Raw genomic sequence first — 25,571 nt, forward strand, 5'->3', positions numbered from 1 at the left:
GCAGGGATGCAAAAGTTGTCTCTTTATGGTGTCCTTACTGACTCTGTGGTTCTGTCATAGAGGCGAGGATAGCTCTAGGCATTTCTGGTAGAGTCAATAGTTCACAGAGTACATAGCATTTCAAGAATAGCAGAATGAAGAGGAGTTTCTATCTGCTAGCAAGCAGGGCATCAAACGCCCTGATGGCACCATATGTAATAGTCATTATGATGTGCATTAATGCAACACGTGTGGTGGTGTTCTAATAAAATAGTGTTATGTGTTACATGCAATGTTGTATTGTGTAAATGACTGTCACTGCAAGTAAGGCACCTAATCTAATTATATTTCATGTATTAATAATAACAATAAATACTAATTCTAATTCATAGTATTCTACAACAGTAAAAGATTAATAACACTTGTACTGATTATAAAGTGCAATTGTTCTTTGTGAGAAAATCGTGTCATTAATATGCTTTTAGTGCAACTCTTTCACTATTCAGGCATTTGCCTAGAGGTGTAAGAGGTCGTAGTGTTTACTATCCAACCAATCCATTAGGACTTCAAAAAAAAAAAAGCGGCATGGCACAGCCAGTTAGTGATGAAGGTAGCAGGGCTTTGGTGAAAGAATGGGGGCTATGTTCACTGACTTTTGGGGGTAGTTTCACATTTCAGTGCAGTGGATTTACAGGTTGGGGGAGATGGAAAAAAAACACCGTTGCAGCTATGTGGATGATTTTGGATATAGACTGGTCACCTTTGCTTGGGGTAATCCTCCTGGATCTGTCTCTAAGCCCTCCCAAAGGCCAAAGTATCCCCAGTGGGGGTACTTTCTCACTGCCAGGGCTGTGACGGAGGGGAGGTTCCCACCAATTCAATTAGGAAGAGAAGAAACACAGTAAAAGCATAAATGAAGAAAACAGATGCTTACACACATACCTCCCCAATTTCCAGCATGCTTTAAAAACTGCCCCCTGACCTTGTATTTACATTCTTCTTGTTTACAGGACCCCTTGTGGGGCGTGCTTGTAAAAGAGACGGCCACAGAACGAAGGATATATACTACAAAAAATATAAAATAACCTAATAACCTTGAGCTTTTGATATGGAATAAAAAAATTTAACTATGTTCTTATATTAAAGTAGATGCATAACCTAAACAGTAGAAACATTTATTGAAGGTTTGAAGGAATATTTTAAACCATAGCTTGAGACAATATGTATAATGTCATTTTTTCAAGGTTCAATTAAGATTTTTCTGCTTCTGAGCTAGATTTCCAGTTTTACAAGATGACTCTATTCACTAAAACCCACCGAACGTATATCATCATATACCTTTTTGTCATAAATATAAGAGAACCAGTAGAATAAATCCTCTCAGTACTTATGTCAGATGGGACTGTTATAAAAAATCTTTTTAAGTATACATATCTCTCTTGGTTTTTCCAGACTGGTAGATATCATTATCTTTGTTTCTAATTTGTTCTTGAGTTTCTTTAGATTGTGGCATGATGTGTTGCATTTTAAGATCTTTTTGATCTCTACTTTGTCAGACAGGTCCTATTTAAGTGTTTTCTTGATGCAATACGTCTGGCAGTAATTGGGCTTGTGTAATTGAACTTGGCTTTGCAAAAAATCTGGTAAATCACAGCCAATTTCTGATTTAACAAGTGTGGGCAATTCCCTTTTCACACTGGGCCAGGTAGGTTTGCATAGCTTCTTTCCCTCAATAACTGAAAGCATAATTTTAGAAAGGCATTTTCTCAGGATATCAGAAACATGTACATGTTCATATTGTGTACATATATGAACTATTGGGAATAAATAATTTTTCATTGCTATGCGTTTTTATTAATAAGTGTTATAAAGTTATATAGTGTAGTATTAAGTGGACACAGCCCTGAAAAAAGTAGATAAGAGGAGACCATCTCTAGTGGAAAGTTACTGAGACACTGTTGTTTAGACTAGAATGAGAGAGCTTCTGTAATAAAACTGTTATAGGCACACTGCCATTTTGAGATCCGCGGCAGCGTGTCATGCAGGACGCATCTCCCTTCTAGAAGTAATAAAGTGTTAAATGGTCTACTGATCAGTGTGTTGTCTTCCATTGGAGGCCTCTGAGGAATCAAAGGAACTCGGTGAAGTGTTGATATTAACGGTGCAAATACTTTTTCACAGCGCTGCATTTTTCCCCAAGTAGTTCAAATGCAGAAATTCTGATTGGTTGTATATATACATACCTGTGAAGACAAAGCTCACATAATATTGCTGTCAAATGACACGGTCTTTAGAGGCCAGATGCGAGCTCTGGGGTCCCTTGCAGAGACACAGGCAAGCTGCAGGATCATGCCTCAGATGCACTGATATTTGGCTGTGCCCCTGCCTCTCCAGATGTCAGGATGAGAGATAGCACACAGCTGGACAGTAGGGATTCTGGGATGAAAGTGGTGTCACCCACTGGGCCAGTCCCAGCTGCTGGAGGAAAGTGACAAGATCGGAAGAGATTTCATCTCCCTGTTTCCCACCACTGTTCTTGGAATGCTGATATAGACCCAAAGCTTAGATTTTCAACAAGTTATACACCGTCTTCTTAATGTTTGTAAAGAAGAGAGCTCAGCAAAACCTTAAATGAATTAAAGTAGCATTGATTTCATGAACAAGACCAAACTGGAGACATATAAACATCTGAGCAGTGATGTGGGAAAAAAAAAGTGAAAACAGATGATCTGGGGTTTGTTCTCTTAAAAGGAGGACATTTATCCGTGGGTCTGAACAGTAAAATAAGGCAAGCTACTGAAGAATGCTTTGAAGTGACAAATAAAAATGCGAGTCCACGGACAGCTGCAGATTTATAACGGTGACAAATCTGCATATAATTTCTGCTAATCACATAATCAGTGAGGCATTGTTCCTGCCTGAGATAAAAGCATCTCCTTTTTACCAAATGGCAATCAGAAGGGGGGGGATGCAAAGCTTCATTGTTCTTTCATGACTTTGAAGCAAGGGAAGGAGCACAGTGACAGTGACTGAGAGCATGCTTTAAAAAAAAATAATAAAATGACAATGCGAACTTGTCTGACAACCGGGCATCTCAACATTTGTTAATATGTTCTTAATTTATAGCTGAATGCATTCAATGTAATTACCAGTAGATGGCGCTGTTTCCATTTTAATGATCTTGTTATTAGACGCTGTATGTGCTATTTTTAGATGGTGCATCACTGCAAAGTGTATGCAGCTGTCAAAACGCTCACTTTGGAATTTTATGTTATGCAATAACAAAAAAATAATAGCCCCTTAACAACAGACACTAGTGTCCCAAAGCCCTATTATCAGTACTAGTGCTCTGATTTCTAATTAGAGTGACTGATAATAATAATAATAATAGTAATAATAATAATAATAATAATAAAAGAGTAAAGGTTACACAGATTATTTGCACACTAGCTGTAAAGCTCAAATTATAACACCAGTTAAAAGATCTTTTTTCCACAAAGGAAGTTGATTTATGAAGTTTGCGGTGCACCTGCTGAGGACACTCAGCGACCGGAGCTGCCCTCGTTTCTCCGTCAACTGCGATTATCAGAGGACAGCGGAGCAGACAGACTGCTCAGTCTGCCACTACCCTGGCTGGGATTTCTATGCCCTGTTTCGACGAAGTAGCTAAGGCTTTTTATAGCTTCATCCCGTTGCATCCTCATCCCCCTGCAGAGAGCTATCTTCACATTCTGCACATCAAACCCTCAACCGTGCGCCCGAGGTAGTGAAAGAGTTCATTTAAGCCTTTTTAAGTGACAAAAAATACACGTATAAAACTAGTGTGTTTCATACAAGTGTTGCTGTGAAATATTTAAGAGTATGTGAGAGCTTTCATAAGATAGCTTAGAGGGTACAAACAAAGTATTAACTAATATATAGGTTTTAGCAGCCAGCTGTGTAAGAACAATATGCTGTATGTTAACGGCAAGTTCGCTGTACATTATGCTAGACAGCGAGTTCAGCGCATTAATATTTGAACGGTTAACCGTTGTTCTGCAGTCACAGGTGGTCGTCCTCTAATCGATTGTGAGTCCGCCAGTAAAAGTGGACCGGAACTGTGAGTATTAGAGCAATTCGTGACATTCTTCACACAACCACAATACTGGAAATGGTTTTTTTTCTGAATTACTAAGTGACCTCATCATTGCTGGTTTCGCAGACTGTTATTAGTTCCAAGATGTGGGGTATTGTAGTGCAGGCTGGCGCCTATAAATAGACTCGCTTGCGAATGTATGATCTCATCGAAGTCGGTTGAAGCGTTAAAGTCATTATTAAAGAACTCGTCAGCCAACCAGATAGCATCACTCCTTGTCACAAAGTAGACTATTCATTACTTAGACGGGCTAATATACGTATAGCTTTTAAACAAGGAGCGGAATGACACACTCACGGGGTTAAGAGCAGAAACTAGGAGTGTAATTAGAACTTTAAGTAGTCTGTTTGTGAAAAGAAAAATCTCAACACAGAACTTCGGTTAATTAATTCTCAGAGCTGCTTTGCATTAGAGGTGAAAGAAGCATTCAGAGCAGGGAGCAAGCAAACGACACTAATAAATACTCCACTGCAAGTGAAAGACGTAAAAAAAAGTACACAGGCCTACCCAGAATATGCTCACAAGGCAGAATGATTCATTACACTGTTATAATATTATCAGAACAGTATTATTGGTTCTTCAACATGTGAACAGTGTTTTAATAATATAATTGGCAAGATAGATTCATAGGTAGAACTGAGATAGCCAAGTAAAGTATCTCATGGTGTATCTGAGCACTTCAATTTTTGTGTTTTACATATGAAAATCTTGTGTGTTCTCAGTTTTAGCATTAGTTATACTGGTTCAGTTGCTCATTAATGTGAAAATCTAATCAGCCAATCACATGGCAGCATCTCATTCCATTTAGGCATGTAGACATGGTTAAGATGACCTACTGAAGTTTGAGCCGATCATCAGAATGGTGGCTTAAGTGTCTTTTAAGTACCAAGTTTGTTGGTGCCAGACAGGCTGGTCTGAGTATCTCAGAAATTCCTGACCTACTGAAATTTTCCCGCATAACAACCTCTACAGGGAATGTCTGAAAAAGAGAAATTATCCAGTGAGCAGCAGTTCCCTAAGTGACAAGTCTGGCCAGACCGCTCAACCGTAACCCAAATAACCACTCGTTACAAAGTGTGGAGAAAAGCATCTCTGGATACACACATTGAATCTCAAAACAGAACAACAGAAAATTGGAAGAAAAAAGTTGCCTGGTCTGAGTCTTGATTTCTGCTGGATGGTACGATTAGAATTTGGGGTAAACAACATAAAAGCATGGATCCATCTTGATTTAAATCAACAATTCAGACTGTTGCTGTTGGTGTAATGGTGTGGGGAGTATTTTGTCGGCACCTTGTGAACCTCTTAGGATGACCTGAATATCGTTTAAACACCACAGCCGACCTCAGTGTTGTTGCTGACCATGTTAATCCCTTTATTAACTACAGTGTACCCATCTTCTGATGGCTCCTTACAGGAGGTTAATGTATCGTGTCCAAAATTTCAGATCATCCCATATTTGAACATAACAAAGAATTCACTGTAGTCAAATAGTCTCCACAGTCACCAGATCTCAATCCAACAGAGCACCGTTGGGATGTGGTTGAAAGTGAGAGTCACATCATTGGATGTGCAGCTGATAAATCTGCAGCAACCATGTTATGCAGTCATGTGGACCAAAATCGCACCTTGTTGAATCTATGCGACGCAGAATTAAGGCAGTTCAGAAGGCATAAAGGGAATCTAACCTGGAACTAGTAAGTGTGTAGTGGTGAAAGATTGCAGAGATAAACATTTCTCAGCTTGCTGCACTTCATATGCGATAAATGCAGATATGAATCTACAGCTTGTTTTTTGCATATTGTCTTTACAGATAATGAAGAACCAAAACCACAAGACAGGCAGATAACATGGCAACATCCATGACTGCTCAAAAGTAAGACGCTTATTTTTTTTAATAGCTGCCAGTAACTAAATGAAAGTTAACTGACAGTGCTATGTATGAAGTTTGTTTGGTTCTCAGTTTTGCTGGACACCCTGTCACTCCAACAAAAACTTTGAGCAGATGGCTTTGGTAAGCAGTGCTCTTTCCCCAGGTGTCATGTGTTGACAGCAGCGTTTCAGTCTTCTCAGAGCGAGGTAAAAGGGAAAACACAAGAAGCACAGAGCCTCCAGTGTACACATGACATTTTCACTTAGACAAGAAAAACTTGGCTCAAAGTTGACATAAAAGCCTTTCACAGCCAGTCAAAATGACCCTTCAGCTGTCTTTCCATCTCAGAATATTTATGATATTTTTACATTAGACTTGTTCTTGGCAGGTTAATGCTCACAGATGTCTACACTGCTCAGATGGCTTGAGGGGGCAGGTACCATCTGAGCTGTGTCAGGGAGAGAAAGTCATTTTAACAGCACCTTACACTTAGCCTAACACATAATTTCATAGTACCAGTGAATGTGTTAATGAGACAAAATGTTTTTGATAGAACACATTTTGGCAGGCATCTGTGAATTATTCACTGGACTTGATAAGTTACCATGTTCAGCTATTCTCTTGGCAAGAACTATTCACAGAAGCAGCGTGTTGCGCGAGTTCCCCGCTGTGCGATGCATGTTAACTATAGCAGAATATTATCCTATAGCTGACGTCTGCCAGATTTGTATCAGTAAAAATATTCTGTTGATGCCGCAGAGTAATCTGTCAGCTGCTACCAGTGATGACATAAGAAGTGGGAGTGAGCTTGTCAAAGTGGAGCGAATACAATGCCTTTTCCTTTTTTTTCTCCTGTCTTTTTTTTCCCCACAGCTGAAGTGATGAAAGTGATGAATTACGCTTTGTCACTGTGGATTTATTTCCTGTGTTTGTGTGCCATCCTCGACTGACCGTGACAGCGTGAAGGCAGCCTTCATGTCACGCAGCATAAATTGCAGTTCTAATAGAGAAAAAGAATGCGGTGGTGTTTTGTGCTGGATGACATGACAGAATGATAGAGCTAATCTTCTGCCTCAATTGGGCACAAAGACATTAAAGGAAAAACACAATTGGGCACCTTTGTGCATGTGCTGTCGTGCCAGTCTAGCAATACATTAAAATATCTAGAGCATAGCAACAGTTGGAAGAAATTCATTAGCCATTTGGTCTGTGAAACAGCTATTTATTTATGACGTCTACGCTGGAGGCACCTGATTATCTCGCCAGCAAAACTCAGGTCAAAGTTTTTGAGTTTTGCTTCTTATTTACATTCATGCATTTAAATGAATTCCAGGTGTAAGTTTTTTGCACCCCTGTCAATGAAATGATTTCCTCCAAAACAAACGTTCTTGTCCACATATGTCAGAATACATTAATGGCCCACAATGGCCTCCAAATGAGGTGCTGCCAATTTAATATTAAAGTGGGAGCATTATGTGTTGATTTGTTTAGTACACATTAAAAGCCCTTAACACCTTCATTATATTAGCCTCGCAGTCATTGTTATCATCATTCATATTCTGTGACCAGATTATGGTCATTACAGGTTTGTTTGTTTAATCAGGATCCCCATTAGCATCAGCGTCGGCCTAGGCTATTCTTCCCAGAGTCCTTAGACACTTAATCCAACATCCACAACACATAAACATAAAACAAGGAGGGTCTTCCTGTACAGATAGCATTGAGTTTCATAGAGCAAGAAATGACTACCTCAGAAGTAGGATGTGTATGCTGCACCAATGTGTCCTCTGTAGCTCTACAGCATATGGATGTTAATCAGTGCCAGGATCTTTTGTTTCATGAGAGTTATTTTATTGATTGGAAATTTTAAAGGCTGCTGAGCTACATTATTCAACATTTGTAAGAGTATAAATTAGAGATGGACCGATCCGATATTACTTATCGGTATTGGTCCGATACTGACCTAAATTACTGGATCGGATATCGGAGAGAAATAAAAAATGTAATCCGATCCATTAAATGTCACGAAAGCGCCTCACAAAACTTACAACACGCCGTAACTCGCCTCATAACCATAGCACGTCGGAGCAGTGTGCTCACGTGATAGAGTGGCTGTGGCTTGCAAGACCTGTGGTGGTCTGGTTGAGCATCTGGAGCTTCGCTACCAATGTGGCATTTCATCTCCGACAAAGTTATCCCAGAGAGAAGTAAAGCAAGTGTGTAAGTTCATCTCTGAATGTTTGTAAAGCATTCCAGCTTAACAACCGATATATGGAGCGACTGCCTCTCTCCCTCCCTCTCCTGTTGCTACTTCAATCGTGAAATGATCAGCTGATCGGCTTTTCTGTCGCGAGTCCGTCCCTCTTGTTTGTTTTTGGCCCACTTTGCACCAGAAAGAAGAAACCAGACACAAAGACATACTTTTCTTTCTTATTCTCATTTAAAATGTCTAGCTTTTATTAAATAATTATCTGAATGTTACACCCAAAGTTTTAATTTGATGTAAAATGAATAGAAGTCCATTACTGTATATAGTAACTATTAAGTCTAATATATACCCTTGTAAGCTATAGTACTTTTTGCTTTGGGAAGGCTGTGCAGTCTGCAATTCTGTTAAAGAAAGATGTTGAATCTATTTAATATTTCTTGAAAAAAATGATTTCTGTGCATTTTTTTTTTCACACTGCATCAAATTAAGGTTGATTACATTGATTAAGCATCATGAGGTGGAGCGTGAGGGGTTGTTCCCTGTTTTTCTTTGTTGTTGTTGCTGGGAGTTGAAACCCTATTAGTTAGGTTGCTTAATATTTATGCTAAGTACTCTTTAAAATACCAGAATAGGGAGGATGGTGTAGGTTTAAGTTTATTAGATTGATCAGTATTGGTGAACTATGAAAAAATTTTTTGCATACAGGTATAACAAAATAGCTTTAGTGTTGTTGTTTTTTTTTTTTAAACTTGAGTATGAACTTGGGCAAAATGCAGCAAGATATTTAAAAAACAGTTTTATCGATTAAAAAACACTATATCGGATTCATATCGGTATCGGCAGATATCCAAATTTATGATATCGGTATCGGACATAAAAAAGTGGTATCATGCCATCTCTAGTATAAATATTTATAAACAGTATGTTGACATATTTGTGTAACCTAAGCACTGTTAAATATTTAATTCCTAAGCCAGGTTAAAGAAAAAATGGCTAGTACCAAGTTGGACCTCTTTTTGCCTTTTGAACTACCTCAATTCTTTGTGTCATAGATTCTTCGTGGTGCTGGAAACATTCCTCTGAGATTTTGGTCCATGTTGACATGATAGCATCAGACAGCTTCTGCATATTTGTCAGCTGCACATACATGATGCATATCTTGTGTTCCGGTAACATCCCAATGGTGCTTTGTTGGTTTGAGCTCTGGCGACTGTGGAGGCCAGTACAGCAAACACATTGTCATGTTCAGGAAACCAGTTTGAGATGATTTGAGCTTTGTGATATGGTGCATTATCCTGCTGTAAGCAGCTGTCAGAAGATGAGCACACTGTGGTCATAAAGGGATGGACACAGTCAGCAACAGCACTCAGTTAAGATGTCATGTTTAAACAATGCTACAGCAATGTGCTGTGCATTCAGAGATGCTTTTCTGCATACCTTTGGTTGTAACGAGTGGTTATTTGAGTTACTGTTCACATCCTATTCTGTCCATTCTCTTCTGACGTTTGGCATCAACAAGCCATTTTTTGAAATACTCATCTTCCCTTAAATCACATATCTGAATGGCTAAATGCACGTGACAGGCTGATTAGAGGTTTGCATTCATGAGCATTAGAATAGGCATACCTAATAAAGTGTCCAGTAAGTTTAGTGATATATATATATATATGTTTTTCTTTTATGATAGGCAGGATCTGTAGTCTAATTGTCATGAGCTAATGTTGAATGTATAAAAGCTAGATCAAAAACAGGCACTGTTGTAGGTCTGTGTGAGGCTGTCACGTGTAGAAAATCTGTAAAACATGCCTCACAAGTTTGTCATGATTTACATATTTCAGAAGTCGGGGGACATTTATGTAATTCTGCTGGATCCAAAAAGCCTTAAAAACAGCATTAGTAATTTTTACCCAGCCGCCAGTGGCAGTCAGCATAATGTCTTCTTTAGCAGCATTTCACACTTGGAAATAAGCTCTCATTTCATCCATCATTCCACTCATAATGACAGATGAACCATAATTATGTAATTTCACCAATGACTGCTGTTACAGAAACACTTAAGCAATTCCTAAAAACACACCAAGTGACATGTGTTTCTTAACCATACACCTCTCATGATATGTTTCTCAGCTTCATGATGGCCATGCCTGTTGACACCCTTAAACTATTTTTGTGTGGTCCAGGATCTATTATTGGCTTTGGCTGTAAGTGCTTTCTGTTCCATAACAAGATGAATCCCCAACATGGCATTAGGTTACCAGGCAACAGTGTACACTCGACTGCTCGCTTATAATTTTCTTTGTATAGTTAGGATGTTTAATAGTAAGTGACTACATGACAGTGTGCCAAATTTAACCACTGGTAGCAGAACCCGTAGAGCCTGATGTATGTCAGGAGGCATAGAGGCGAGCGGGCTATATTTGGCTGCTATGTTCCCTTCAAAGAGACGAGTTCTAGGCCTGGACTTGACATTTCTCTTAGACTGGAAAAAATGGGTTTGGGTCAGTGAGTTTTCGTGGGAGGAGGGGTGTTGTTGATGCCCAGAGGAAGGTGCCGCTCTCTGTTCTGCAGCGGCTCATTGTTAAAATCAGCAGTCTTTATTAAACAAAAGGTTGTGAGGGCTTACCAGAGGATTCATATTACTTGAATGTACATAAGCTACATATAAGAACAAGAGCATTAAGGTCAATAGCTTATTAACTTCTTTCTTACATTTTCACTTGAAACAGGACTATTTGTCTTGGTTATTGAAAAGATTAGGACAAATTGTATCATGAATGGAAGGTGTCAGTGTACAAGGCATATCCTCCAGCTGCTCAGGAGTTGTGAGCCTCATTATATTAGGAACAATGCTCGCAATGTTAGAAGACAGTCAGAAAAGATCTGCCAAGGAATCACAATGAGCAGCTGTGGCCGCACCTTATGAGATTGTTTTCATAGCCTACTTGAAGCCTGTAAAGAGTCTCATCATCTGAGTATTGAACAAACCTAACAGACCCCCCCCCCCGACAACCTAAGTGATGTGACATTATAGTTTTTATTGTCCGAAAGTTCTGTTTTTCATTAGCCTCTTCTCTTTGTGCCGTATGTGTTTTGAGGTTAAACAGAATAATGTGGAGGACAGCCCTGGGCTTTATCTTAGTGTGCTGTCATGAAAATGAAATGGAGAGTCTTGTTCACACCTTTATCTATTTCGCTGCTTTTGGCTGCTGTTCCAGTGTGTGCCTGAGAAGACCGGACGCCGTGCAGACAAACTGAACGTAGCCTACAAAATCCATTTCATCTCCAAAGTGCGTTTTTCCTCACTTGCACTCTTAGGGTCTTGTTTCTATTATTTATTTATTTTGCTGTTTCTATTATTTATTTATTTTGCTGTTTCAGGTCATTAACAACAACTCCGGTCAATGCATGACATTCTCAGGAAAGATTTAATTCACTTTCAAGTAAAAGCTTAATCTGCATACACTGAATCATAAATGTAACTCTTGTTCAGTCAAAAAAAACATACAGATTCTCTTATACGTGTGGAAATGTGCCGATCTAGGGCCAGGACTGAATAAGGAGTGAAGTATGTGTGAGGAATATTTTTCTCTCTTTATAGTAAGAGAGCTCTAACCCAGAGGGAGAGTATAGCTCCTGTTGTAGCAGAGATACAGAGCTTTGGTGGGTTTAGCCTGCTGTTCTCAGTGTTGTTCATCCAGCCCCACTGTAGACCCCTAGGCTCTCTGGGGGATCCTACTTCCATTTATTTTCACTTCTTGTCTAAAAGGAGTTGGAGAGATGAATCATTCATGTCTCTGAGAGGCCTCTTGTGTGGATGAAAAATTGGGAAATTTAAGGCTCCTGCCTCGAGTATTTAAGATAGATTAATATGCAGCGCTTTCTGTCAGTGTCCTGCTTTTTTCTCCTTACAGACATTTTAATTCTTTGGTTGAAGTCCGTTAAGTAGGAATTTTGCCGGAGTGGTCTGGTTTTGTTGCTCTTCACTTGTCTGCGTCTCAGTACAGCCAGTGACAGGTGCTATAGACAGTGTCCCTGCCCTAACACAATACGAGACTTTGAGAACTTTGAGGTTAAATCAGTAAATGTGATGAATGAGATGTGTGCTCGGCCTCACGGACAGATTGTCACTAATCTGTCACGGGGTGAGGATGTTTACCTTGATGGCAAAACCAAAAGTTCACAAGCCTTTTAGTTGTCAATTCTTGCCATCCCATCAACTTATGCAGGCGAAAATGGCCTACCATAACTCATATTTAAACATCTCTTTGTTGTTGCCTTTCCTTTGCGGGTACCCACCCTGCTAGTGACAGGTCTACAAGAACAACCCCCTCCCCACTTGCCATGAAATGTGCTGAACAAATGGAGCCAGGAATTACACAGAGATTGGACACACTGGCTATATATCTAAGAGCCCGCATAAAGGTCTTGGTAGTCAGATAGGTGTGAAAGGGTTAAGAGCCCATCTGTTTCCAAAACAGAAAATTCTTACCCCCTTTGAGTTACCAACCTTAGAGCATACTCTAAATGATCCCTTTTAGTATCAAGTAGTATTATCTCAGAAGACTTGCACTAAATAGGGAGGCTTAAAGGCAACAGAAAAAGGGAGTTTTATTCACGCCCTCTAGATGCATTTAAAAGGACAGAAAAACATCAATGAATAGCATACTGCACTAAAACGCGGAGCAGAAAAAAGAAAAATGATGCTATGAATGCTTGGAGTGTTTTTTCTTTCTACCGGGTCTGTTTTGCTCTTTTGATAGTAGGAATCTCAACACTTTGTAGTTCAAAAGAAAACATCAATGTTCACTTCATTATATCTTTTATTATTTATTTTATTTTTTTTACACACACAGCTTCAAAGAGGTCGCATAGCTGTAACAGCTTTTGTTTTGTGCTGGGATTTTTTTCATTTATTTTTTTTTACATATTTTATGAAAGAGGCAGCCAAAGCTTGTTAGGCTCTGTGTTATTGAAGCGGCTGGGTTGAAAAGTCATTTTGGTCATTGGATCTAGGATGAAAGGAAAAGGTCGGGAGTGATGCGGTCACTCCCAGCAGGATGGCAACACTATGGAGAAGTGTGGATGAGTGTATGGAAGTATGCAGGGCTGTCTGTTTGTCTGCAGATGAGTGTTTGCTTGCACTGGATCTTGACTTGTATATATGTAGAGGACCTCTGTGGTAACTCTGCCTGTTTTCTTGGTTGTGTGTCGGCGTATTTGTCTTTGTCGTCCTTGAAAATTGCTTTGGAAAGTTCACAGCTATATACCTGGCATCTCTCACTGTTCTTGGTTTCTAGATTTCTTGCCTCTGTTCTCAATCAACCTGCAGGGTGCACTGTTGCTGAAGGATCCACCAGGAGGTTTTTACCCCACTTGGACAATGTCCCATAATTACAAGCCTTAGTTACGGCTTGATTTTCCAGTCAGAACCAAGCTGATGAGCCCGAAAGAACAATGAAATATGAAGAACTGATTTAGAGAGAAAAGAATAAGGAATTTGTAATATCATCTTTATTACAAACCATGTAATTACACAGACTACAACACGTGTGCTACATGAAGATTAAAAAAAATTTAAAAAGTAGAGAGAGGTGATTTAAAACAGAATGAGAGTAAATGCTCATATTACACAACACACACAGGCACATGCACAGCAATGTAGCACAAACAAGTGAGATGACCCCTGAACTATTTCTTTGCCTCCCAGGGGAGAGAGGAAATAGAAACCCGCGTGACTCGTTTGGACATTCTCATAGGAAGCGCAAGGTAGAATACTGTTCTTACAGTGTACTTATGAACATGAGTCTTTATCTTTAGCTGCATGAAATGAGCGAATACATAAATACATGGATGCAAATATAGCACTTTGCCATGGTGAAATAAATGTATATGAATATGATGTTGTAATAGAGGAAGAAGCTACTTTCGGCTGCGCCCTTATTCACAACGGGTCGCCACAACGGGTAGCTCCGCATGTTTGATTTAGCAGAGCGTTTTCAAATGCCGGACGCCCTTCCTGAAGCAACCCCAAAGGGATTTGTGTCTTCCCCTGGGATCAAACAAGAGATCTTTGGCTTGTTATGCAAATGTGTAAACCGCTATGTACAACATGATGTGTTATACACAAACACAGAAATGCAGGGTCACCTGAGCAAAAGCATTTAAAAATACATGCGGAGCCCCTCTAGCTTTATGCATATAAAGCAGCCTGGACATTAACATTGCAACAGAGGTGGTTTATGCACCGTGGGGCATTTCCTGGTATGCAGAGCTCTACCTTTATAATCAGAGGAAGAGCTATTTTTCAGAGGTATTGTTGTGTCTGAGACCTTTGAGACACCACAGGAGGAGAGTACTGGAGCTGTTCTGCGGTCAAGTAAAGAAGTGATGGCGTAGGTGGAAGTGGCTTGGACAATAAGCGTCAGCCCTCCCTTCCCCATAGTAAAGTGGATTTCCTGTTGCACTTTTTTCAGGTGGACCTTTTAAAATGCATGAATGAAGTTTAGTTGGATTCTTTTAAATGTCATCGACAAATCCAGTCACGCAGAACGCTTTATTTAACAACATCCATTTTACTGTGTTATCAGGATATTCCTCGATGAGTGTGTTTCTATAATGGTCGTGTCTCAGAAGTGAGATTTGTCCCTTAAAAATAAAATAGTGAGTGAAAACTGTCTGTACTTTTTCTGTGACTGAAATAACTCGGCTGATAATTTGCCAAAGGACAAACAGGCTCGATAAAATGTGTTTTCTCAAAAGCAGTGGCGATAGCAAAAAAAAAAATATTATGTTATCATATTAAGAATAATAGCTCCAAGGCAACTTGGGGGATGATGCTATGATTATCCACTCATAAATGGGCTTGACTAGCAGGATGTGGATTAGAAGGATGCCTCTGAACAGACAACCTTTGTTTTTATTAATCCCTGAGGGATTTTCTAAGGTCAGCTAAGCTTGGCTGTATTCCATCAGAGTCACATGTGTGCACTTGGGCCTTGTGTTTGTGTGATACAGATGCCACATTTGACTTCTGCAGGCTTTTCAGTGATGTAGGTCTGAAAGCCTCTGATACAATGATTCTACCCAGTATGGTTCCAGGCAAAAAAGTGCCCTTTTATATTTATTAGTTAACGGTGCATTAAAATGCCAGCTGACATTAAGAGTTGTCTTTCAGAAGGTCTAATCAATGCTAAGCCTGTTGATGTAACAATATTCTTAAAGGATCAATGGTTTGTGTTAATATGAGGGATGGTGCTTGGCAAAAGAAACAAAGGAGAACATAAAGCGGGCTTGTCAGGAGTACATGTAGGATGGAAGCTGTACAACAACAACATAGTCAATTTGATACAAACAGTGGATCAATGGTTTCCAGCAGAGATGAGCACATTGATCAGTAAAAGTACTGAGAGCAGCCCTCTTTTTCCAGTGTGCCTTTGTGGTACATGTCTATTTTTAGAAAGCCTATGGCAGCAGATGAAGGCATGGCATCAAGGACCTATTCAAAGTTTGAAAGTAAACTGACCTCAATGTCAGCTCACAATAAGCGGATGCTTTGAAATTGTGTTTTTGCCTTTTATCGTTCAGTCTGCTCTTACATCTCAGATAGAGGGTTCGCATTTCTCAGACTTTCTTCTTCTCTCTCTCTTTTTTTTTTTTTTACTTCTCTCTGTTTTCTTACCCTTTCATTACACTTCCATCACAGAAGTACCTTCCATTATATCTAAACTGTGTTCTCATCAAAAAAATGTCCTTATGTCCACATAAGGAGGTAGATGAAGTGGTGGAGGTATACCTTGCAGGATTTTTTGACACTATATAAATATATATATTTTGCAGATATTTTTATATTATTTATATTATATTTGAGTTAAGAGTTTTGCTTTAGCTTTGTGTTTGGTTAGGTCAAGAAAATAGTTGTGTGGTGATGGATTCCACCCTGTCTAATATATGATTGACTCAATAAACATAAATGCAGATTGCAAAAAAATATGTTTTTCACAAACACAATGCAGAAGAAGACACGCTTACTTCAAAATCTAGTTGAAAATGCAGTTTAGTTGTCTGGATCGTACAGAGTCTTCACATGAAATGCAAAAAACTCCATGTCTGTTTTTGTGTTTGGAGCAGCACTGCCAAACTTTGTCGGCAGTGTTTCAACATTAACTGCCAAACATAACCGCCTTTCAATGCTTTTCATGTTATTTGATCCAACCTGTTAAGTACAACCTATATCACCCTGAAAAGTCCAACAGGAAATTCCAGAGGAAGCCAGACAAAATAACCCAATAAAAGCAAGAGCACCCAGAATCATTAGTGGGGAAACATGCTCGCATAACTCACCCAGATATACAGGCTAATTGGATTTTACCTTCAAATCAGTAGTTGTAGGGCCTTTGTGCTTTTATGAGACTGGCTACAGGGTAAAGGGAAAATGGGCTGTTTTGAAGTGACAAAACGTCAACCCTGGCTTTCAGCTGGGACACTTTCTGAGGTCTGAGTATGCTGCGCTGCTCATGTAGAGTCTGGCATGAGTCTATAAATTGATCTAGGATTTCTTCCACAGTTAGCAATGGTGACTCATAAGGGGCTGACGTATGGAGGGTGGTGAAGTAATTGGTGTGGAGAGGTAATTTCCCTCATGTACCACGGGTGCCCTTGGAGCTGCGTGGTGGCCTCTACAGAGAGACGAAGCTCAGGGGAGAGGGTGGTGCCATTTAGGTGCATGGTAACTTATGAGAAGTTGCTGTTATTATGCAACTCCTCTCTGGGGAGGAGCATCCCCCTCTGAATGGAGAAATAAGTACTCGACAATGATAACATCCGCCACAGTCCTCCCAAGGTGACATGATGAAATCTGAACCATTGCAGGCAGAAAGCCAGGGAAATGAATTTTATAGTTTATCGATTAAGATCATGGAAGAGTGCTTGGATATCCACTGTGTAATCAGATTATTTAACAGTAGATGACCCCCGCCACCACCCCCGCTGAGCTGCATGGTTGCCTTTGAAGTTCAAATAACAGAGAACAACAAAGCAGACCTGACTCATTCCTTCCCACACGCAGGTCATCCTCTGTTAAGGAGAATAAGACATTTCCTAGCCAGATCAAATTAGAACGAGTGAGCTTCGTCCACCTCCCATGTCTGTTGCAACACTTTACTTCTGCTCCCTTCTTTCTTCACTCTGCCTCCCTGCTGGGTTTCATCATGCACAGTGTGTCACAAGGCATCAGTGCTATAGTGATTATGCCAGAGAACTTCAAGAGGTGATTTGAAGCTGCTACAGTGATTGTAGTAATGTGAGTAGACTCATTTGAAATAAGAGCATCAATTTTTTTCACATAGCATGAAAGCTGCACGTTAATTGACAAAGTTAGAGTCAATCTAAAAACGGCAACAGCATAATGGTAATGTGCATATGGGTGCTATATGTTTGTATAGGGTGTTCTTTAAAACAGCTTATAATGGCCGTTCATTTAATTTTGGAAAGCGCTATGAGCCCTTCACTGATCTAGCCCACTTGTTCCCTCATCACTAATAATTCCCCACTCCACATTAGTGCTCTGGTGACAAAACATGCACACACACACACACATACACAGAGAGAGACACATAGTTTGTGTTTGATGTGAGGGAGGTGACAGACAGTCGAGCCCAGGCACCCGAGAGCAGAGTAGAGTGGCTCTCCAGCAGGGATGCTGACGTTCACACTTAAATGCTTTAATAGGACTAAAGTAGACAAAGGCCGCCAGTGACGCAGTAGGAGCTATAATGGGCTTGCCACATTGCGGGTTTACTGGACCCTGCCTATTGGACAGCTATTTCCAATCCCACAATCCCTCATCAGCCTCAGGAAGCTAGTTATAAATAAAAAGTGTAGGTTAATCTCCGCTAACATGTCCCAGTGAAACGTTTCTGTTTTGTTTTTCTGACATGCACCAGGGCAGGTTGACCTGAACTTCTTTTCAAAAAGATACTGGGACTTAAACATGTGTGTCTGCGCCCTGTAATAGAGCAGAGTAATGTGCTTGTGTTTTCTTTTTTTTTTTTTTTTTTTAAATGACATCAGAAACAGCAGTATGCGACATTACGTGATGGCAGAGCTTCAGTTCATCCTTTGTCATTTTTTTTTTTTTTTTTTTTTTTTATAAATAGGACAGGGGGAATGAATGAGAGAAAGAGGGGGAGAACATTTGTAGAACAACTGAAGCATAAATCTGTGTGTACGTTTTGTCGTTTCTATAAAAAAATGAAGTAAATCAAAAAATAACACTAAGCCAGACATGATCTTTAGTCATCCTAATGGCAAAAATATTAAATATAGTATTTTGTTGTGTAGTAGTGGAAAACACACACGAACATTGCACAGGGGCCTTTTAATTTTAGGATTTGATGAAGAAATAGAATATAATAAAATAGGACTTTAAAATAGAAATCCCTTTGTCATAATAATTGTCATTCACGTGACAGCTTTACTTCCTCTCTTGATTAATTATGCTTTAGCCTATGACTAAGGCCAGCCTACGGGGTCAGAGCTTGCCCGGTGTGACGGATACTGTGACAGATGGAGCTCTGGGTCTTTAGCCATCCTTACCTTGAACTTGAAGGCTTGTTATCGCTCACATATCCGACATAAATTCTACCATAGTCTGGAGTTTACTTAATCTGTAAGGTATCACTCGCGCTATAAACATTCACTCAATCATTCGTTGATTGTTTTATGCTGTTGGTATTTTTTTTGTAGAAGCAATTTTCCTTACTATTGTACAGATTATATGAAGATATGTTTTCCATTATATGTTTTCTATAAAAAATAACCTCCCCAAAAACTGTAAACACTGTTGCTGATGGCTCTGTGTATAAATAATCAAATCAGCCAACATGCTCAAACATTAGCCCCAGAGTTGTGTTTTGTGTCTGGGCTAAGCCTGCAAGCTGTGCATTTCCTTCTTGGCTTCTTGGTTTGTGCTTTGATAAAAAGGATTGAGGGGTTAAATGTTTGTCCAGCTGAAACAACACAGTAAAACTCCTTCTCTGTGTCTCTGTAGCCCAGTCGTCAGAGCTCGGGACCTAAAAATAGCCATGCTGGCTCCACGCCCCTGGCTGGGGGACAGGTCAAATTATGAAGGAAGATGAAAAATTTAAAGGCACAGGCTGCTTGGCCACAAACCCAGCCCTGCATCAGTGGTCAGCTAAAACATGTGACTTGGCTTTTATGGGCTACAGTGGGAATATATAGATCTTTGTCTTGTAATATTAATGAAAAACATCCAAGTATATATAGCAGCTTAGTGCTTGAATTTAGAATTTAGGTTCTATTGATTGTAAATGGGTAGTGTAGTGTTTTGTTTGTTCTTAAATCCTCCATTAAACAGTATCAAGAGTGTTTCAAGGGAATGGGATTTGCAATCCTGGAAAAGTGCTCTTGACACAGTTTGAGAGGTTTATGTAATTACGATCATGCTGTTATGGCATCTTACAGTTGGCTTCCTTGGTTAGCTGAAAGCATGCTTCCTGAGTAGCATCACTGCCCTGAATACACACTGAACCCCACACATATACCGAGCTAATGCAGTGAGGTAACACTCCACATGTTAAATCATCTTAAATGAACACTCTTCTGTTCGTTTAAGATGTCTCGCTCGTCTTAACACGTCCTGTTGCGTTTTTGTCACACATGCAGATTACGCCCGAGAGTGTTTGGTTGCATTTGTCGAAATACCCCATCGCAAAAAATTGTTAGTACACCATTTCACTGGTTTTGTGATTCATAATAACAGGCAATCAGTTGCTTTGCAAAACGCCTGCTATCAAGTGCACATGTAAAGTTTCTTTCCCTCTCGCGGGTACATCAGAACAAAAATGCATCATTCCATCCATATACCTGAGAGGACAAAATGAAGACATAAATAGAGTGAGTGTGTGAGAGAGAGAGAGACAGGTTCAACAAATCAGAAAAGAGAGAATAGAGGATTCAAGCCTCCATCTGCAGAGAGGGAGTCAGGAGACATGCCTTCTGGCAGGAGCTGAAGAAGACAGCTGTGTTTGGTGTGGTATTTTTAAACGCATCAATGCTGCTCCAATCCCTGCGCCTCGCCTGACCTATTTTTAGCCAGGGCTGGCCATTGTTCTATTTCTGTCACCTGTGGGCCACGCAGTTGTTGATTCACATGCAAATGAAGCTTGCTCCCTCCCCAGCTTGCATTACTGCCTCTGCGCGGTGCTCAGTACACACTACACGGCTTTCCTAGCAACTCAGCTTTACATTTTTTCTCAGTCTCTGATCAGACACTTTGCTGAAGAGAGAGGAAGAAAAAAATCACAGAGAGTGAGAGAGAGAGAGAGAGAGAGAGAGGCAAATAGGAAAAGAAGCTGGATTCTTCTCCAAACACTGTGTTAGTGTTTGGAACAGACTAAAGCAGGGCACCCGGGAGAGTACCAGCCCTGCAGAGAGAGTGTATGCTGCTTGTGTTATTGCGCTTCAGTGAGAGTAGTTTCTCAGAGGAGGAGACAGAGGAAGGGAGAGAGTTGCCTGTTGTCGTGGTCTCTCCCCTGGAGTGGCTGAGGGTTGGCTCTTGGTGTCAGGAAACACAAGGCTTGCAATGAGACTTGAGTGCTGAGTGGAGTATGCTGCAGACGATTTACGAGGGCGAGTCAAGTTTCTCCATAACAGAAGGGCGCGTTGGACACCAGCAGTTCCCCAACCCGAGCAAGATGCACAACGTGAACAACTCAGGTGATCACACAGCCTGGTGTTTCCACTCCCCTTGAGGAATGCCTTATCCTTTTTTTTCCACCTTCTTTGCATCCCAATCTCTGTCTCCCCTCTGTCTTTAAATCTCTTCCTACTTCCCTGCTGTCTTACATCCACTGTGCCTCTCGTGCACACATTCGCTCTGTCCTTCTCTCTCACTCTCCCGTACTCTCAACTCTTTGCGCTCGCCCGATCTCTCTCTTTCTGTGCGAAAAGAGAACTCAAAGCTTCTCAGCACAGCAGCGTGGTACGACCAGGCACTTCTTCCTGAATCGAGGTATTTAAGCTTGCGATAACATGCGCCGCTTTAAATATTGTGCTTCTCTATTTAGACGCAGAGGACGCTTTGAGTTAAAAAGTGCTCTGCTAAAATGAGAGAATGTGTGTTAACGCTGTTCCCATGCTCTGCTTGTCTGAAACGAGTCAGTGTGAACATGACAGGGATGCTGTGTTTTTCAAGCTTCCATGTCAGCATGCACTTTTCAGGGAACAGGAAGAACTGTGATAGAAATACTGAGGGGACATGTGAAAGGTTTCTCTCTCGACTGTTTCTATTTCTGACCTGAGAATTGAATTGAGTACATGACATCAGTATGAGTAAGCTCTATTCTCTGTATTGTCGAAAGATGAGTCACACCGTATTTGCATTGGGTTTTTGTTTTTTTTTCCCTCAAAGCGGCTATTGATAAAATTCAAAACATGTTTGGAGAAATTAGTTTAGAGTTAAAAAAACTCCATTCTTGTTTGGATCGCTGGGAAGCATGAGTAATGGCAAAGTCATACCATTGCTTAATTTAATGTGCTATGACCACTAAGTTGTTACTACTTCTGAAATAAGCCCACAATGTGAGGAACAGGATGTTGAATAATTTTAGTTTCATGTACAGTAAGATTTTTTTAAGCATATCCAACAGAAAAAAAAAAAAACACCACCAAAAACCCAGAGTGAAATGTACATTTTAAAAATACCAAAAAGATTCAGGCAAGCAAACTGAAAACACGAAGAGGCAGTGGGGTAAACGTGAAAAGATTTAAAAATAAGTCCCGGGGATGACACAGAGATGACACATTCCACGTCTGTCAATAGAGCAGGTTATTTGACTATCAGGCTACAGGAGCAGAGCTTTCTTCCTTTGACTTTAGCGGCTTACGAGCCAAACAACAGCTATACAGAGCGCCTGAAATCGGGCTCCTTGCTTATTCTGTGGGTCAGCTATTCTTAGGTGAGTTATTTTCAGCTTATGGCATTAGCCTGCTAAGATTAGGCGTCTGTGCGTTATCATTCCATCTCAGCAAGGTCCTGATATAACTATGGTTTGGAACAGATATTTATAGAGGATTCTGTCATTTGTCTGTTTAATTTTTTCTTTCCACTTTACAGCAAATCAGTCCACAGTGAGTAACATTATTTGTCTAAGGAAGCTGCTCAGAGGTGTCTTTCCGTGAGTTTACTGCGTGTTGTGAAAGAGTTGTAGACATAGCAGGTACAGTGCCTTTAGACACGGGGAGAGCTCAATCATTGGCTGTTATATTTTCATGACACTCTATCTGTGCGGATTCTTGTTGATGATGACGCGGTCCTTGCACTGACTGAATAGGTTTGTTGTGAACTGTTTTCTAAAGAAAACTGCTTGACCTTTTATATGATACTGTACTTGTCTGCTGTTTCAAGCGGATCGGCAAAGAAGGAGGGCTCCGTTGCATTTTTGTTTTGCACAGTGACAGCACCATCAAAGTTGTGATTAAAACAGTCTTCAGATGGGCTCTTGACAATCAGAATCAGAATCAGAATCAGAATACTTTATTGATCCCTGGGGGAAATTATTTTTTGTTACAGTGCTCCATTTTAAACCAACATTAAGACAAGACAGACAATACGCTAACTAAGAATAGTACAATATATACATATATATACATACATACATACATACATACATACATAAGTCACTTATAAATAAATATTTGGAAAAGAAACAGGGGAACAAACAGGGAAAAAAAGTAATTAGTTTTCCCTGCATGTAAAATATTAATGGGGACCTTTCAGACAATAACAGTGGCCTACATTTCAAGTCCCCTTGTCCATATCCTTGATCTATTCATCTGTGTTTGAAGTGCTTACTGCAAAAGAGATGGTTCAAAATAATACAAAGAATTTTATTTTGTTTCACTGCATGAAAATGACTCATTATGAGAATGAACTGATTCTGCTTCTGAAATGTTGTAGAAGTGTTATAACAGTTTGATCATCAAAAATTAGAAATACAAGATGCATATTTCTCACTGTTTATCTCGATATTCATGTTGTTTATGCTAATGGATGGTTAGAGGGTTTGCGGTTGTGCAGCGAGCTAAGGTAATTGACTCTTGCTGATTGATTTATTTGGAATTTAAGTGACTCTAGGATCAGCTGGCCGTGTTACAGAAGGACTTCCCAGTTGTTACTTGTCCTTTGCTGGGCTTTCTACATTGTGCCTGGATAACAGTTTCATATATATGTTGTTTTATAAGACGATTAGCTATGACGGTAGGACGGGAGACAACTGGACTCCTGGCTCCTCTCAGTGAGAGGCCTGTGGTGGCTCAGCTCAGTTCTCTTTGTTAGTAGATAGCCTGCAGACCGCAGCTCTGGCTCAGCTGCAAGGACGAGCCTGAGTCTTAAAAATAAAGACCTGTTTCCTGGTTTAGACATGCCAGCTGCTCAAAATAACAAGGCACTTAATGAGAGATCCAGCACCACATTGCAGTCCCAAGCATCAGCTTATTTTTGCCCTCAAACATCTTCTGTATCTGGTTCTATTTATACTGTCAGACAGGGAATTTAGATCAGCAACCCTCTCTGTTTCACACGAAACGTTCACAACATGCGCGGTTAAAGTGCAGTTCATAGTGTTTCGTTATTTTGATGCTCAAATGGGCAAATAACTAATAAAATGCAAATTATACATAACGGTCTAGGAGCAGTATCAGCAAAGTGAAGATGGTATCCTTCTTGTTGTGCACACTCCTGTGGTTCAGTGGAAAAACACAACTACAGCTGCACTTGTAGTGATTTTTTTGGCCTTGTACGGGTTTTAATTTCATCAAACAAAAAAAGCAGTTATTGGGAAAACTGGTGGAAGTCGAGTTACATAACAGCAACAACCTCTAATGCTGCATTTATATGAATTTCATACTTTTTGTTTGCTGAAATGTTTTTACGCTAATTTATTGATCTTAACTTTTAGAATCAAAGTGCTAATATTTACAGAATATTAGCACTTGGTTATTTCATTACAGAATTGTAATGAAATAACTGAATGTGTTCTGAATAGACTCCATAGTACATGTTGCACGAGTGCTATTGTTATTTAAACACATCTCTGAAACTAGACTAAGCCCCAGATAATCCCTAAATAAGCATTTATGTTAATACTTGTTAACTGGTTTACCAACAGACATTTTTGAACAGAAGTGAGTGAACAGAAGCTTTATGTGCCTTTTTTCTTCAGTCTCACACAGTGGCACCAGAATATACCCCCAGGTGCAAACAGCTGGTTAAGAATACCTGCAGTATTTATAGTCAGAAGACACCGTTTACCATATTAATAACTCCATCCTCATTTTAATAGTCAGTTTAGAAGCTCTCAAAAAATGCTAAAGCATTATTTTAGCCTGGAAGTCAAACAAAGCCTGCGTTATTGATTTATTGTGTTAATATTTTGCAGTGTGCATCTTCATATGTCTTTTGGTATCCTCATGTGTAATAGTAGTGTCACTGGTGATGTGTCTCTCTACGATGGGAAGTCTGCTAATGTGGCCTGAGGCAAAAAAAGATAACCATCCAACATCTCAAATTAAGGCCGTGATTGTCACCCTAACCGCCACCAAGGCTAATGAGAGGCAGATCGGTTATAGAAATAAACACTTTGGGGACACTGGCGGTGCGACGCTGCACTGGGAGTGTGGTCACAGGCCATGAGTCACCCAATCCCCCCTTGGCAGGCCCTCCACAGGGAGGAATTTGGGCACGGGGCAGGGTGCTTGTTGCTCCCTTGTGCTAAAAACAAATTTGGGACCTGTCATTCATAAATCTCATGTTTACCACCGCCTAGAGACACTTCTGTGCGCTTTGTACCAATCAAGACTCATCAAAATTATCCATGATCTCCAGTCAGACCACTGAACCAGAAGTGGAAGGCTCTTCCTTGTGAGTGATCATTTAGAAAAAGGACCTGAAAGTTGCATAAATGTGACACTGCTCTTTTATTTTTGCCCATGTTAAATTGAGCAGGCGGCCTCACAACTGTGACAGCCTCTCGCACATTATCTATATTAAGACCCTGCTCAGAAAAGCACTTATATTTAGACCTAGTTACTGGTGGTTCCGTATTTTTTTGATACAGAAACAGCACATTTCGGTTTGGGTAGTTTCGAGGTGCATTTTATTTAAATGCATCTATATAACTGTAAATTTACAATAGCGGAGATGATATCCAGGACTGTTCACGGACGATAATATTGATGATGAGAATTGTTAGTTGCAAATTGTACTTTAAAAAGGTAGATGCTTCAGTGTGGTTGGAACAGTGCCACCCTTGCTTTAGGGCTTTACTTTTTTCCTTTAACATTGTCTTTCCATTCAG

The 25,571-nt window shown here is 40.0% G+C and overlaps 1 protein-coding gene across 4 annotated transcripts in view; it reads left to right on the plus strand.

Moving 5' to 3' along the window:
• Window positions 1–3,547: 3,547 nt before the first annotated feature.
• hdac9b (histone deacetylase 9b) overlaps window positions 3,548–25,571 on the plus strand; it is a 38,554-nt gene continuing 16,530 nt past the window's right edge. The window contains exons 1-4 of one of the 4 annotated variants that reach the window (XM_086312051.1): window positions 3,548–3,742; window positions 4,021–4,078; window positions 5,640–5,811; window positions 5,928–5,990. In XM_086312051.1, the coding sequence (XP_086168177.1) occupies window position 5,990 (1 nt within the window). In that variant the 5' untranslated portion in view covers window positions 3,548–3,742; window positions 4,021–4,078; window positions 5,640–5,811; window positions 5,928–5,989. Of the gene's footprint in view, window positions 3,743–4,020; window positions 4,079–5,639; window positions 5,812–5,927; window positions 5,991–20,398; window positions 20,932–25,571 lie in introns of those variants that run through there. The other 3 variants (XM_086312050.1, XM_086312052.1, XM_086312049.1) reach the window with 3 other exon arrangements.

The sequence above is a fragment of the Aulonocara sp. 'chitande type north' Nkhata Bay genome, linkage group LG11 (assembly GCF_057382095.1).
Source record: "Aulonocara sp. 'chitande type north' Nkhata Bay isolate Kocher_YH1m ecotype deep benthic linkage group LG11, A_spYH_male_GT1.1, whole genome shotgun sequence".
NCBI classification, from domain to species: domain Eukaryota; kingdom Metazoa; phylum Chordata; class Actinopteri; order Cichliformes; family Cichlidae; genus Aulonocara; species Aulonocara sp. 'chitande type north' Nkhata Bay.